The 16,615-nt window shown below is 47.5% G+C and overlaps 1 protein-coding gene across 4 annotated transcripts in view; it reads left to right on the forward strand.

Annotated features, from left to right (window-relative positions):
- The first annotated feature begins 1,781 nt into the window (after window positions 1-1,781).
- Elf5 (E74 like ETS transcription factor 5) overlaps window positions 1,782-16,615 on the forward strand; it is a 39,116-nt gene continuing 24,282 nt past the window's right edge. Inside the window, exon 1 of one of the 4 annotated variants that reach the window (XM_087653597.1) lies at window positions 1,782-1,869. In XM_087653597.1, coding sequence (XP_087509723.1) covers window positions 1,832-1,869 — 38 coding nt within the window. In that variant the 5' untranslated portion in view covers window positions 1,782-1,831. 4 annotated transcript variants of the gene reach the window in all.

A 16,615-nucleotide genomic window follows, 5' to 3' on the forward strand; every position in this document is an offset into this window, starting at 1 on the left:
TGGCCACCCAATACCTAACACTTGTCTTCTATGAGTGAGTCATGAAGCTATCCTACTGGGCATCTTGTTCAAATCGGAACCAGGGTTTCTTGCGGCACAAGCACTGAGGTAACCAAATCAACAACCCCCTGTGTACACTGAAGAAAGGCAACATTTCGTGTGTGAGTTGTTCTCAACTTTCTAAGATACTCAGCTTGGAAGACAGAGTTCAGGTTAGATTTCTATATTCCTACCCATAGCTAGAGATTTGCAACCAGGTATGAATCCGGGAATGAACCAGACAGGGAACCATACCTAGCCTAGGCCTTTCCAAAAGGGAATACATAATTTACCAATAGCCTGGAGATGATTGATGTACAAAGAAGTAATATATAAGCGGATAAGTATTCAGTAGTGGGAAATGCTATGAGAGAACTAAAGTAAAATAGGGATGCAGAGGAGAGAGGAGGCAACCATATTACATGATTCCTAGCAGTACCACTATGCATGGGACTAACAACATGGTCACCTTGATAGGGGGTGACCAGGAAAGGCTACCTTGTGAAAGAAAGAATAGACATGATATATACATCACAATGGAAGGAGTCACTGCCACGTGCGGTTGGCTTCACTCAAGGGCTCTGGGGAACATACATGACTTCTTATGACCATGCCTGAGAAACTAGGGACATGAGGATATGAGGAATTCTGGCCAGCATGCTAGGCCTGCCACAAGTAGGTGATGTGGGAACCACACCGGTGAAAGAGGCACAGCCCTTGGTCTTGATGATGGCAGTGGTACCTCATGGGATTCCCTGGCGTGGATCTGATAGGAACTCTAGCTGTGTAGTATGCTCACTGATGACACGAGAAAAAAAGCTGCCCAAAGAAATGTAGGACGTACTGGACTGAGTAAATTGAAACAGATTCCTTCTCTGAAAGACTTCTCAGAAGCTTTAATAGGCTAATATGTTTTGTGAGTGCCAAGTAGAAATTGTGGGTGGCAGCTTCTACCCACACAGCTGCCCAAGGAAAGTGTTCTTTGAACAGTAGCTGGGGTTGTTACTCCCTGAGTGGGGAGCAAGGGAGGAAACTAGACAGAACCAGAGCAGAATGCATAGTTAAATAAAGTTGGGAAAGGGACAAAGCTGATTGAGAAAGAGAGGCGTATGGGGCATCCCAAAGGCAAGGAGACTTCCATAACTACCTCAGTCCCAGCTGCTGTAGAGTAAGCCTGCCTATGGCCATCCCCAGAGGCCTGGCTTCACCCAAGCTCCAGTGGTAACCTATGAGTCAGCCTCCCTCAGGGCCAAGTTTAGCCCTGACTGTCTGGCTAAAGTGGTTGTCTGACCTCCCTAAGCCTCCACTTACCCTTCTATAAAAATGGGGATGAAAATATTGCCCTCCCTCTCTAGGTGGCACGAGGCTGGATAATTACTATTTGGCAGGGTGCTGAGGTGCTGACAAGCTCTGTCTGACACATTTCTCCTCTGCTCCTTGGGACGCGGAGCCTCGCCTCCCTGGGAGTCCACGGGCCTGTCACAGGTAGCACGCTCAGGCCATAGCAATGTGCATCAGGGAGCAGGCGTCTGTCTAGGGCGCTCTGTCTCTCCCTCTCTTATGAACCTCCAGTGAGAGTCAGAGTCTTGCCTAACCATCGTGCTGACAGCTGGCCACTGTGGAGGAGCCAGCTGCAGGCTGCCATTCCAGGACCCTGCTACACCTGGGAGGCAGCTTAGGGCCGGGCCACCCAGAGGAGGTGCTACCTGCCTGGAAGCAGTCATGCAGTGTCCCTCTCCCTAAGGAGGAGGGGCCCTTGCCCATCCAGCCAGGGCCTTCACAGGACAGGGACATGACATCAGTCCAGCCTGGTGGGACAAATGAACTGAGGTAAGTGTATGTGTCTGTCTGACTGTGCTAAGAGGGGCCTTGAGGGACTGTCACTCTGTGAGCACAGGCAAACTTGTCCCATTCCTTCCCTAGGGAGGAAAAGAAGGGTTCTCCCAATGAATGCTAAGGGAACTCAGTGGCTCTTACAACTCCATGGCCACCCCTAAAGGCTCCTCCTCAGAGAGAGTGTGTGTGGTGGTCTTCTCTGACTAACTCTTCTCCCTCCGGCCTAACAATGGGATTCATTTTGACTGATGTCAACAGGTTGGGAACCATCATGGGGTTAGCAAAGAGGTATAGTACTCAGGACATGATTGCCATAGGGCTAGAGTCCCTTGGAGACAGCTCTGCCAGTGGTTCAAAAATGGAAGGACAGAAAAAGGATCTCTGTTGGGACTTGTGTGACAGTGAAATCTGGACCCACTCAGGTTATCAATGGGATTTTAGGGCTGCGCTCTGCCATGGGCAGGTACCAGTTTCCGTTCCCACGGTTGGCTTTTCCCTGTGATTCTGTGTCTGTGGACACACACCATGTTTCTTTGTACGTGCGTGCCTCCTGCTTGGCCCCAGAGCAATCGCTTCCATTCAGAGAGTGAGCTTCCAATCGCTTCCAATCAGAGAGTGAGCTTCCATTTCCTTCCGTGGCTAAGTCAATGCCGTAAAATGCACATGACAGAGCTGAGACCTAAAAGGGTGTGGATTCAAATATCCGGGCCCTTGCTGTTGTGGGTCCTTTTAAACCCAAGATCTCTTCATTCCTGGAAACTTTAAGGACCAGGGAATGGATTCAATGAGGACACTAGTCTCGTTTAAAATCGGTGGCTGTCTTCGGCCCTAGCATGCTACCAAGTGACCTGTCCCTGTCAAAGGAGCCATGTGAAGAATCCCCGGCATGTCGTTAACCTCGTTCCAACATGTAATTAGCCCAAAAGGCCTCCCCACTGCCTCCATTCAGCATTACATCATAAAGAATTAGATACTTTACTGTTCAGAGGACACCAAGAAGACTTGAAAGAGTTAATTAGGGCTCACTGGAGTCTGTCCCCAAGATCCCGAGACCCAGACATTAAACTGTTTATTTTCAAATGTCAATCTTCAAGTCAACATGTGAGGCTGCTTCCCCCACCGGATGTCTGAGGCTGTCTCTGGCTGTGGAGGTGGGCTAGAGGAAGTAACTCTACTGCGCCTCCTTTTGGTGGGGGCCGTAATCTTCTCAGGAGTCTTAACTGCACAGCTCTGGAAATAATAGGAAGGCTGGAAATCTACTTGCCCTCTTGGTTCCAGGGAATGAATCCACCTAGAGTCATTTATAATCTCTGAGCTAGAGAGAGCCAGCAGTGTGGCCAGAGTTCAAAGGGAGTTCAGCTGTAATCTGGATGTGACCATCTGAACCAATCTAACCATGTAGGCTCTGAGGACATTATTATCACTCAAGTGTAATTACAGATAAAATAGTTTTATTAATCAGCTTCCTAAGGGGACTGCGTTTATCTGATGGCTGGTGTGAGTAATGTGGGCGCTGGGAGGGGGAGGAGTCTATGCCGGAATGGTTGCGTCTGTGTGGAGGATTCGAGGTGTCGGGAGTGACAGATACAGGAGAGAGTGTGGCTGGAGAGCTATCTAGGTGCTCATGGGTCCAGGTGAGAGGAGTCAGTGTGCTCAGGGTAAAAGTGAGTGTCCGTGTTTGCTCAGGCTGGGACAGCTGGCTGTGAGATCACGCCTGCTTTTCCATTACACCTTGCCATGGTCATGACACCCCCCCCCCCACACACACACACAAGATGTCCATATTAGTATGTAGCTGCAGTTACAGGGCCCCAAATTTGTAAATTACACCGACAGGTATAATCTTGGGCCACAACCTGTCAACCAATTTTTTAAATCTTTTCTCCAGACCTTTCTTGGCTATTAAGTATCCCTCATCTTAAATCAGTTTGCCAGTTGTGAAGGATCCCAGAAGGGCAGAGCTCCTCCTGAGCTCCTCGTGTCAGGATTTGACCAGACATCAGTCAACCCCACTCTGTTCTGAGATGGGAACTTTGTGTAGGTCCTGAAGAAATCTTAGTAAGTGTGCTGCCTCTAACTTGGTTAAGCCTCAGTGGTACTGCATAAGGTGGGCAACACTCCGAGACTGGGTTCTCCCAACAGCGAGGCCAAGGGATTCTGGCATCTAAACAGAGCCAGCCTGGTCACCTCTGACCTTCCTTTCCTGTCATTCACAACACTAGGCGCCTGCCGGGACCAGCTTTCTCAACACATGACCTATAGCTCCTGGCCAATCGTACGACTCATCGCTCGGTTTGGCTGGAATGCTTGACTTTAATTATCCCCCCACTCAACTCAAGAGGTCCTTGTGCAAAATCCACCCTCCGGCTTGCACATTGCCCAAAGTGCAGCTGCAACCTGGAATGGACACAGCCCGGGAACCAGAAAAGTCAAATGACTGCTTCCTGTAGGGACAGGTGGCTTCCATCTCCCATGGGCAGGTGCAGAAAGGTGAGCTCCCAGAAGTCCCACCCATGAGACTGTCATAAAGATATAAAGTAGTGACAGCTGGGTTTGGTGTAGCCCAATGGCAAATCTTTTAGTGCTCTATAGTGACCTATGGTGATTAATGGACTCTCTGTGTTCCCAAAAGCGCACAGTGACTACCAGAAGGGGGAAGAAAAACAGGTTAGGTGGAGAAACAAATATTCCTGTTCTGATTAAGTTAAATGAGGACCACTGAGCAAATGTGACCACCTTCTCTTAACCATGACCACATGGGCAGGAGAATGTCTACCCACACTGAAAATGCATATATCTGTGCTCTTCATCTGATCTAGAAGACAGCCAACACTGATTTTATCATGTTGGATAGCAAAGCTGGGGCTATAGGCTAACATCCTTATTACAATAATGGTCTACTGAACATTTAGATGCTAGGCTCAGTGCTTCCGATGCCACGACAGTTCATTCTATTGTAATTATTTTAGATTTATTTTATCTGTATGAGTCTTTTGCATGCATGTAAGTATGTGTACCACATGTGTGGCTGGTGCCATGGAGGTCAGAAGAAGAACTTCTGGTACTGGAGTTAACAGTTGTGAGCCACTGAGGTGGGGACTGGGACCTGAGCCAGGTCCCTCTGTAAAAGCAGCAAGCACTTTTAACTGCTGAGCCATCTCTCCAGGTCCCATTTCCTTCCATTGTCACCCAAACTCCATGAAATAACAATTTCTTTTCAGACGAGAAAACTGAGGTTCAAAGAGATCCAAAAATTTGGCTGCCAAGTTGGTAACACTGAGATCTGAACTCTTAGCCTCAAAGCCTACCGTTCCTTCTATTCCTAGTTTTTCCTTAAGTGCCTTGCCATCTGGCTTCTACTCTCAGCCATGCCTCGGCTGCCTGTCTAACAGTCACACCTCCAGAAAATGATCAGCCCAGCCCAGCCCATATCTCCCTGGCTCCCAGAAGCCAGAGGGGTAGCTGTCCTTCAAAAGGCAACCAAAGCCTACCCACTTGTTTTCACTCACTGAGAAGGAATTAAAACATGGGTCATAGGGAAGAATGCAGGTGACAGTGATGTGTGGGATTCTGAGGACACCTGTCTTTACTTGAACTCTCGTATCTCAGAGATAAAATCCAAAGATGTGGACCCTGGGCTCCTTACTTGGGGTCACCCACACCCCTAACAAGATCTCCCTAGGTTTATGAGTTCAAAATACAAATGTGTCCATATTGAGGGAAACTTGTCTGGTGAGGCCAGTCGACCTCTCAAAGGTAAGGGCCCTCCAGATTTATCAGTAGCAGGAACCCTCAGTCTCCACTTAGGACATAATGACAAACTCTGTGATAAGAAGCCAGAAAACTTCAGGATAGCTTTCTAAAGCAGCTTCCTTCCACAAGTCAGCGCTCCTCACTCAGCCCCTAAACAGAACCAACCATAGGAACTTTCAGAGAACAATTCCTATCCTTAAACTTTAGTTACTTACTTATTCATTTTATGTGAGACAGGATCTCTCTATGTAGCCCAGCCTAACCTCAAACTGGTAATCCACCGCACTCAGCCTCCTGAGTGCAGGTTTGGATCGTGCCATCAGGACAAGACCTTTGAACATTTTAATGGGAAACACATACAATGGAGGGGGAAAAAAATCAGAGATCGGTGAGAAAATAGTACTTCAAAATTGGTAAAAGAAACAACTGAATAAAAAAAAACCCTCCATAATGAGCACCAGTTGGTGCAGGGCACGGGGGTGGGGAAGTGGGGTTTCGGGGGTTTCGGGAGATAACCAGTGGGAGTAGGCCCAGAACCCACACCCACTGTCAGCTTGCTGCCTCGCACCTGTTTTCCCCTAAGACTGATGAAATCTGAGGTTCTTCGATACTGAGGTCTTCTCGTCCTGGCAAGGCCCACCTTTTTGTTCACAGAGGGGTCAGGAGTGAACCCAACACTTCCTGTGCCAGCCCCCTGTGACTCGGAAGTACTGGGGTTAGCCACACCCCTTCCTTCTCTCCTGCTTTGTACTTCCAACCTGAGCTGGTATAAATAAGGTCCCTGTTAAACCCCAGACTGAGCACTATGCTCAGTGGCCTGGGGTCAGAGCTAGGGGATCTTTTAGAGGGAATTCTGGCTCTGCTGTTTAGTCAATGACCTCACACAAAACACAGAGGCTCAGTGAGCCTCAGTTTCCTCTTCCATAAAATACGTATAATAACAGCCCCCACTCCTACGACGGTTAAGCCTGAAGCTTAGTAACAATCCATTTTTGGCAGGTCATCACAGGTCTTCATTGACCAGTCCGAACTTCAAATCCCACTGAGCCTCCCCTTCTCTCACATCTGACAACCCCCAGGTCCAAATTAACTCTGGGATTATACAGTGCCCTCAACTGGCCCTCAAAGGGGGAAAGCTTTTTCTCTAGAAGCCATAACTAGGTCTTGCTCATTTTTATATTAATTTTTTATAAATATGATCATTTACTATATTTTTTGAAGTTTTACCGTGACTACCAAATTTAGACACTGATTCTGAAACCCAGATAAGCCACATATTTAACCTAGTGTCCAAACCCCAAGGTGGTTGTTTAAACTGACAGGCATGATAAAACTCATACTCAGTAACACCTTTCTTAAGTGTTTTTTTTTAATTAGCATACAAGATTTAACAGGTTTCCTCGCGGTATTTTCATTCATACTCAGATTTGGTTGTTCCCGCCTCGGCTCTGTTCCTCTCCTCATTTCCCTGGTTCCTGTCCCCACCCTACCCCCAGGCTCTCCGGCTCCCAGCATTCACTGGTCCACTTTCCTATCCGTTACCCCTCCCACCACATCCCTTAGAAGCCTCCTTTTTTTTTTTTTTTTTTTTCCTCCTCATGGACTCCTTTCTGTTTCCTGGTCTCTGCGAATACTTACTCATTCATATGCACCTATAAAAACTAAAAGCTAAGGGGCTGAAGAGATGGTTCAGCAATCAACATTGGATGCTCTCCTAAAGGACCCACGGTCAATTCCCAGCACCCACACTGGGGCCCAACCATCTGTAACTCCAATTCCAGGGATTCTAACACCCTCTTCTAACCTCTGAAAGCACGAGGAAGGCATGCATGTGATACATGGACATGCACGTAGACAAAATAATCCATGTACATAAAATTAGTAAGTCAATTTAAATCTTTTCATTAAAAACTAAGATCCACCTATGAGAAACAATATACATATTTTCTTTCTGATCCTGGGTTACCTCAAAATAATATTTTCCAGTTCCATGCAAATTTTATAATTCAGTTTTTCTTTACAGCTAAATAAAATTCCATCTATACAACTTTTCATTATCTATTCATCAGTTGATGGACAGCTAGACTCACCATTTTCTTCTTAGCAGCATCTTACCAAAAAATTGGGCTAACTGCTAAAGACAGATCTATACAGATCCAATTACTAATTTCTCCTAGTAGACACTTCCTTCCTCTTCTCTTGACCAAAGACATGCCTCTTTGCATGATGACTGCAGGAGTAGAGCGTTAGACATAGAATCTAGAAGCCACTGTGGTCACATACATCAGCAGACTGCATGTGTGGTCCTTCCCCTTTGACCACTGAGGGAACAGGCTCAAAGCTTTTGCATTGAGGCCAGTGTTGGTGTTGGGGTCCCTGTGGGGAGATGAATCTCTAATGAAAGTGATTATCTGTTGGCAGTCTTTGTTAGGATGCTTCCCAGATCAATTGAGCTCATTGGCCATGCATGGATGGATGGGCCCACTCACCAGCAGGGCTACCAATAGCAGTACCCATACTACCCATACTCAATTGGCAACAGCATGGACCGGCCACAGGGTCACCTCTAACAATACTCTCAGAAAGCAACCCTCATGCCTGCCGGGATACTGATGTTTAAAAAGAAAAGAACTGGGGAAAACTGTCTTCAAGAATGCTTCCTTGGAGAACATCTCAGATCTGTGCCTTTGCACAGCCATTAATGGCTTCAGACTTACCAACCTGAGCCTGAGAGGGAAATCTGCATTGGAAATCTAAACCCTCTACTGACCCAGACAGATAAGCCCTTGGAAAGAGGAGATCAGTGTTTTCCGTACTTTTAATGGGTTTAAAAGAACCAGATTCTGTAGTAAATGTAACCCCATTGGTGGAATGTTCATCCGGCATGCACAAAACCCTGGGTTTCATCCTCAGCACTGCATAAATAAACCAGAGTGCTAGACTCCTATAATCCCAGCATTTGGAAGGTAGAGGTCATCTTTGGCTACAGACTTAGTTCAAAACCATCTTTGGTTGCATGAGATCCTTTCTCGGGGTTGGGGATTTAGCTCAGTGGTAGAGCACTTGCCTAGCAAGTGCAAGGCCCTGGGTTCGGTCCTCAGCTCTGGGGGGAAAAATGAGATCCTTTCTCAAAAACAAAAGCAAAAGCAAAAACTCAAATTCAAGTCAAGCATGGTGGTGCACACCTTTAACCCCAGGTCTTGGGTGTCAAATGCACGTGTGTCTCTGTGAGTTCAAAGCCAGCGTGGTCTACATAGAAAGTTGCAGGACGCTTAGGGCTATATAGCAAAACCCTGCCTCAAAACAGAAAACAAATTCTGTAACATTTGTTGCAGTATTGTTCATCTTCAGGACACCATGGTCAGCCACTGGTTTCACCAGTGTTTGAACTCTACCTCTTCAGTGCTGGAAATATATCAGAGACCCATCGCTCCCAAACCACAGGCAAGAAAGGGAGAGATAGGGGTGAGCCACCTCATTGATCCTCTCAACTGAATTGGGGTTCTTAGGAAGAAGGACACAGGAAAAATCTCAGACTACACAATCAACACACAAATTGTGTGTGTGCTTAGCATATATGCCTAGATGTGCTCAAGTCCATGCTGTGAAGTTTAGAGGGCTTTATACTTGCCTTCAAACATCAGCTCAGAAAGTTGGTGCATCTCAACTCAGAGTCATCTCCCCAAGATTACCATAGGCTGGGGGGGGGCGCTCTGGCAGCATGCTTCACTGAGCTCAGAAGCTAGGAAGTGTCCCCCCCCCCCCCCCCGTGTGGTATCAGGCAAATTACTCCAACTCTCCAAGCTGTTTCCTCATCAGTAAATTTTAGGTGTTGATGATGACACATCCCTCACAAGAGTTATGTAATCATCAAATGACTTAATAGACACGGTATGCTTAGTCTGTCCTGAGCACCTAGGAAATCCACCCAGCAAAGGGCAGCTGTTAGGATTATTCAATATCCTACCTGGGATGGCAAACTCAAAGGTTGGGGGTCTCGATCAACAACTGTGTTTCCCTCCATCCTGATGAAATTTATCCTGTATCAGCAACCACAGATGTGAATGCCTCACAGGTGAAGATATAGATGAAGGTGACACCCCATCTAATGGCTCCCAGGTGCCAGGTGCCAGCAATTTGTCGTCATATATGTCCACTGCCCCCATCAAACATCCAACAAAACACATTTGACAGGAACTAGTTAGAACAGCAGAGCATAGAAAATTAAACATTCTGCACAGAGTCTGTCCTGAAAATAAAGCCAGTATAATGGAGACTGACCCCACAGCCTGGGCATTCACCTGCCTGCCAAAGGCCTCTCCTAATGGTCTGATGATCTAATGATCTAATGATCTATGACTTTTCCCTTTTCAATTCACTTTTGTTTTCTGCCTAGGCTGCCTGGTTGGGCAGGGGAGGTGAGGGAGTGAAAGTGGCAGGTTTCAGGGGATTAGGGAAGTGACCTGGGGAGCAGTTCCTGGAAAAGCAGCAGACACAAGTCTGTTGGGTCCAGTGAAGGCGTGGATGGAGCCCTCCTGCCTTATGCCAGGTAGCATGTCCTTTAAGTCACTTGATTCTGTGTGTAGGAGGGAGGGGGAAGGGAGAAGGAGGAAAAGGGAAGGGGGAGGGGGAAAGGGAGAGGTGTGTGTTAGCTGTCTCCTTTACCCCAAGACCCCCAGAGCTCCATATTCAATGAAGTACACAAAAGAACTTCTTCTACTCTACACAAAGGGAGGAGATGTGCTGTAAAGGACCAGAAGACATGAAAACCCTGAGAGGGAAGCATCCAAAAAGGCCAGTGCTGAGGTCAGAGCAGGGAAGGGAGGCCAAGATGAGACTCTGTTTCTGTGGTGTGTGCTCACATTGGGTAGGCTGCAGTTCAACCCAGAGCTGGCCCAGCCCAGCTAAGTGACATCCACCAAGCACCAGCCCCTCTGTTTCCTTACTTATGAGTCATATCATATGAAAGATGCAGTAAATGGTGGGATTCCTTCCTCCCCTACCCAAAAATCTCCCCCGGGAGCACCCAGAACTGTCAGAACCTAAGAGGCTGGACTGGGGAGGCGAACAGCAGGGACTGCACAGAGCTCGCTCAGTCACTGCTGTCGCCAACCGTTCTCTCAGGCTTCATCTTCATCACCTGAGAAAGGGAGTTAAGTAGCACCCGGGTTGAAGGTCTGCACAGAATTTAATTAATGAAATCGACAGATCAAGCTCACTCAACTGTAGAGTTGTTTCAGGGGCTTCTCAGGCTCACCCAGCCTGCAAATGGCAGAGCAGTAATTGCAGCCTGAGGGGTCTCTCTCCAGAGTCACCTCTCAGCTACAGTGACGCAGCGAAGCTACTGGTTTCAGGAATGCTGCTTTGAGAACCTGGGAGGAAAATAGTGAGAAATCTAAGTAAATTCAGTTCTTCCCCTAACACCCCTAGCCCTGCCCTTCCCAGGTCCACATCTCACCTTCACCAGCAGGAATCTTGAAGCTTTCCGAAGCTTAGTGTTTGAGACCATCCAAACAGCCATACTAATCAAACTAAGATAAAATGTGATGTTTATGCTTATCGGGCAATTTCTCTTTTGTTTTATATTAATCATTCCCTTTTACCTACTGGTCCAGAAACCTGTACTTCCCCAGACGGTCGCCCTATGTTACACACTCCTACTGACATCCGCGTCAGCTGCGGACATTACTTTCCACCCTCGAACTGGGGTCACAGAAAAAAAAATGCAAATTCTCCAAAACTGCTTTTTTTCTCCAAAAATGTATTGCTTTCTAAAATCAGTAGCAGAACAGCGTGTTTTGCTGGGGAACTTTTCCTTGGGAAGACTGTACGTGCGGTTCAGAAATCAGTAACAAGATGGACGAAGCTTGGCGGCAGAGAGAGTCATGTAGGACTATGGGAGTCCCCCAGAAACCAGGCTCAGACGGACAAGTCACAGATATTAAAACTTAAAAAAGAAAAAAAAATCCCTGAGGGCGTCTGAATTCAGTTCTTTCTAAATTCTGGCCATGCGAAGATTCTTCTGTTCGGATGAAACCTTACCAAGAAGATTTAGAGAAAAGCTTCGAGGTTTCTTGAATCCCAGGGGGAAGCATTAGATTAACCCCTCTTCTACACTCATGCCCTTCGCACAGGACACTTTTTAAACTCCTGCCCTAAGGGCTGGACAGATGGTGCTAATGGAGAAAGTACTTACCTCCCAAACACGAGACCTCGAGTTCAATCCCTAGAACCCACAATTAAAGAAAAAGCCAGGTGCAGCAGGGCAGCTCTGCTATCCCAGGACTAGAGAGGCAGAGACAGGAGGATTCTGGGAGTTTGCAACCCAGCTATCATAGCTGAGTCAGGTTCAGCCATAGACTGTGTCAAAAGCAAAGTGGAGAGGCTAGAGAGATGGCTTAAAGTTTGCTGCTCTCACAGAGGACCTAGGTTCAATTCCCAGCACCCACGTGGCAGCTCACAACTCTCTGTAACTCCAGTTCAGGGGACCTGACACCCTCACACACAGGATACAAGTAGGCAGAATACCAGTGTGCATTAAAAAATAAATCATTTTTTAAAAAAAAATGCCTGGTGATACAGGGTCTGTCTCACTGTGTAAATCAGCCTGGCCTCAAACCCACATATATCTGCCTCCTGAGTGCTGGGATAAAAGGCATTGTTACATCCATTTTCTCCTATTGCTGCTGGGAGAATTCTGACCCAGGAAAGCCGGCTCTCCTGACTGAGGTCCCAGAGCCAAGCCAGTGCCTCAACAGTCCACTTATCTTTCCCCAACTATTTTTCCATGATGACACATGACTCCTCACATGAACTGCCTTTTGTTTCTTCACGCCATTCATGTGTTTGGATTTGAGTGTTTGTGCCGGTGCCCAGTGTTCCCAAGAAAACCTAACCAACCAGTCTCTGCTTTCCACTTCAAGCTCAAGAGTCTGCAGTTTGGGCATTTTGGTGTCTCAGCTGCCTGAGACTGAGGGAGGAACAGAACACACGAGAGGGGTTACCAGCACTCCTCCCAGAGCACCGCATCTGTCATCATTTAAATTTGAGAGGTGTCCGAGAGAGTGGGTAGTTCTCAGGGAGTCAACTGAGAGTTTGCAAGCAAAGTCAGGACCCCCGTGTGTGGTTCTGGACACTGGAAGCTGGGGCCACAAGGTCCCTTCATATCTCCATCTGTAAAACGGAGGACACAGGGAAAAGGAGAAAGCAGTCATGAGGCTCCTGCACTCAAACGTGATGCCCTTTGGGCACTTAGAGTGAACAAGCCAAGTAACTGCCCCCTGATCAGAAGGTCCCCACCAGGATCAATAGAAGGAAGGGAATTCTGACTAGCGACCAGCGTGCTTTATGAAGGAAGCATGTAGCATATAAGGACAGACTTCCAGGATTTGCTGACATTCCCAAGTGTGCCTTCCCAGCAGACCAAGGACAGTTTCCATTATTGCATTAATCTGATGAATCCCGGATATGCTCATTAACTTATTCACAGTAACACAGCCAGAAAATGATGGGCTCAGAATTTGATCCCTGAAGCATCTTTCTTCTTTACCACTACTTGGCACGGCTCTTCTTTCACACAGAAAGGGGATGACACTACACACAGAGGTTCAGGACTTGTCCAGCCCAGGCAAAGCTGCAATAAACAGACACCGGGCCTGAATTTCCCTCCAGCTTGCTCCAAGGAGAATGCTCCAGCCAGCCCTCCACTTATCTCCCGGGGGCAAGAATTCTCAGCTTGTTTCCTGGGTCCCCTCGGTGGGTGGTGGGAGCTGGGCACAAAAGCAGGAGAAAGGTAAAGTTTTTGCATGTGAAAACCACCCCCCACCCCCGAGGAGCCGTGTCACACCGTATGTCACCGTCATCAAAGGGGCTGTGCATAAACCTGAAAAACCAAACGGACCTGTCTGTAGGTGTCACTTATATCACAAGGCTACAGGTGCCTTTATTTCTACCGTCCGCTGGTGCTGGGAGCGCGCCTGCCTTCTCTTGCCTTGAAAGCCTTCTGTCTGGACCTAGCCACCACTTGTCTTCACGTAAGCAGCTTTTCTTTGCTCTTTTGAATGAATTGGAAGGGGTGTTGGGGCTCAGAGACTCAACTGGGGCCTGGGACTGAGTGTCTCCAGCTCCCACAGCAGCCCCTCCGTGAGGCAGTCAGAGTGCCTCCTCCTCCGGGGGTGTTTGACTCAGGCTTGACTGCTTGCCGGAGAGATTTTTGTCTCCTCGGGGAAGGTGGCCACCCACCTCTTCGCCGGCCCCCACTTCCCTTGGTTCCACGAAACCAAAGGCAGCTGAGAGAATGTGTACAGGCGCTTAAATCTCTGCCCATCCTTCAGCTGCCTTTAGGAGGGAACCGGATTCTGTACGGATAGCCAGCTCAAGAAAAACCCACCACTTCCCCAAACCCTGACCTCACCTCTCAGATCTTTGGGGGACAAGTTGCCCCTCTTGATACCGAGAACGGTATTCTTACAGTTTGAGGCATTTTTTTAAGGAGGTTGTACAAAATAGTTTAAAGGAATCTCATTTGGCCCTCTCACAACCTCTTGAGACAGAATGCTTAGCCAGAAAAGAAGTGGCTAGGGTTTTTTTCCACTGTATTCTCAAACCTTATCAGTGTGTGCGTGCGGGGAGGGGAGGGGGGGAGTTGTGCGCATTCGCCCCCTACTGGCAGTAACTGGAAACACACGCTCTCCCGCATCTGCGATAAGGTACTAGACTTTAAGACAGAAAGGGGTCCTAGATCATTATGTAGTTGTCTCCATTTTACAGATGGGACAACCAAGACACAAGAAGGCCTGGTAATTTATGGAGATGGCTTTGTGTTGTAGCCCAAAGACTCAGACCCAAACTGTTGCTTGCTCATTCACACGAAAAGTTTAATTCTGCCTTTGTACTCTCGGCAAGGGTCTTTCTATGATTCAAGGTATTTGGGACCGCAGCTTTTACGGACTGATTGCCAAAAGTCTTCAGAACGAGACTCTTTAGCTACTCGACCTATACTCACTGGTTTTATTAAATCCTCGGGACGCTCGGAGTGTGTTAAAATGTTCATTTTAAGGATGAGGTTATCAGAGATGGTTACAGAATAGCAGACCAGGATGGAGGGGGAAAAAAAATCAAAACTTTTAGCATGCCTGCAAGAAAGTCAGAGGTCGCAGCAGGCTAGGCAGTTAGGAACTGTGCCCTCTCTTCGCTTGCTTTGTAAGTACCACAAACAATATTCATTCCTTAGGTCTTTAACCTAAAACTTGTAATCTTCACATTGAAGCCCACAGCTTCCTTCTGTGAGGTTTAAGAAAAAATAGCTAAAAAACAAACAAATGAAGTCCTAAATAAGCTAAAGAAAAATGAAGAATTACTCAATAAGGCATCGGTGAGTTGGTTCCCACAATGTGGTGGTTGCTTTCAGAACAAATACTCAAGTACCCAGCCCACAAGCCTTCCTTTGCTGCAAGTGTTGAAATATCCTCATTGAGCCCTCTGCCGCCGCCCTTCTTAAAGAGCCCCGAAGGTTGGGAAGTTAACACTCCCTGTCCATAAGGCTCTGGACGCAGTGGACATCTGGGTGTCATGGCGTGTTAGAAAAGAAAAGGCATTTCTCAACTCGACCTCACTGCCTAGATGGTAGAATTGTGGAAGGTTTTTCACTGTCTCCCTTTCCTTATTTTGCTCTGGTTTGGCTTTGTTCAAAGATGTTTTGACAGAGAAATAGCCAATGCCATAAACCAACATTCAGGAGACAGAAACATGAAGCTTGCCTCCAGTTTGAGGCTAGCCTGATCTACACTGTAAGTCCGTGCACCAGAGAAGGGGAGGGGAGAAAAGAAGTGGAAAAGAAAGAGGAGAAATGGCCAACGTGTAGATGCTTAATTGGGTAGATATTTGGCCACATGCCCAAAATGACCTTGACGATCTCGGCTAGGGTCAAGGAGGAATTTTCCCCCTCTGACAAATTGGCCAAGGCTGGGTAGTTTGCACCTTCGCCCCACTATAGCCATTATTTTTGCCATTGGTTTGTAAGTGGAAAAGGCCCATGGGCCTGGGTTTTTAGCTGGGTGGACCCTACGTGTACACGTGGTGTGTGAGGCTGCTCTGAAAGGAGATAGAAAGTCGCTGGAGGCTCTCAGTTCCAGGCCTGCTCTGACTCACTCCCAAGGTGCCTATAATCAGCCTTCTCACCAGTAAAAGAGAGCTCATTCGACTCCACCACCTTAGGGTGATCACACCAATCTCTTTCGTACCGATCATGCCTTCCTCATGAGGCGGCCAGGGTGGTAATTAATCTGGGGGAAACTGCTTCCGTCTGTTGTTGGTCTATTGAAAGCCAGGGCATGGGAGTGTAAGGTACCTGGCTCGATTGTCCAGAGGAGCATGAGAGGGAAGGAGGAGGAGGGGACCAGACGGTTTCTGGGGCTCCAGGTTTAATCTGCGGTGGTACTGGTTGTGTTTTGAGTATTCGGCGACTTCACCTAGCCAAGTGCAAATGGTGTCAATGTGTTTGCACGTGTGTACATGTATTGGGTTTGGAAGCATTTGGCTGATCGGTTGAGAAGCTGCAGAAAGTCACAGAGCCAGAGCTGACCTTGAGTCCATCTCTCGGTGTTTTCCTGTCGTGTGTGAAGAACTGAGATCTAGAGAGATGTAAGAGGTGGGATCATTTCTCAAAGTTCAGGGCTCTTTCCATAATGACGAGCCAGAGGATGGCTAGACTAGCAGGCCCAGGAACCTTCTAGTATCCCCCTTTTAGTCCTGTGCAATGCTGGGCCTACCTAGCCCAGTTCTTTTCTGCCTTGTTCTCATTATCACACACACACACACACACACACACACACACACACACACACACACCAGCGCCTTCTGTCACAGCCATACCCATTGAGAACGGCTATGCAAACCCAGACCTGGTCTTTGCATATTGCTGGTCCAGAACCTTCACTGAGAAGAGGTCTCCACACTGATTAGCCACCTACATTTAAAAAGAAAGAAA

The sequence above is a fragment of the Rattus norvegicus genome, chromosome 3, assembly GCF_021556685.1.
Source record: "Rattus norvegicus strain SHRSP/BbbUtx chromosome 3, alternate assembly SHRSP_T2T, whole genome shotgun sequence".
Classification (NCBI taxonomy): Eukaryota; Metazoa; Chordata; class Mammalia; order Rodentia; family Muridae; genus Rattus; species Rattus norvegicus.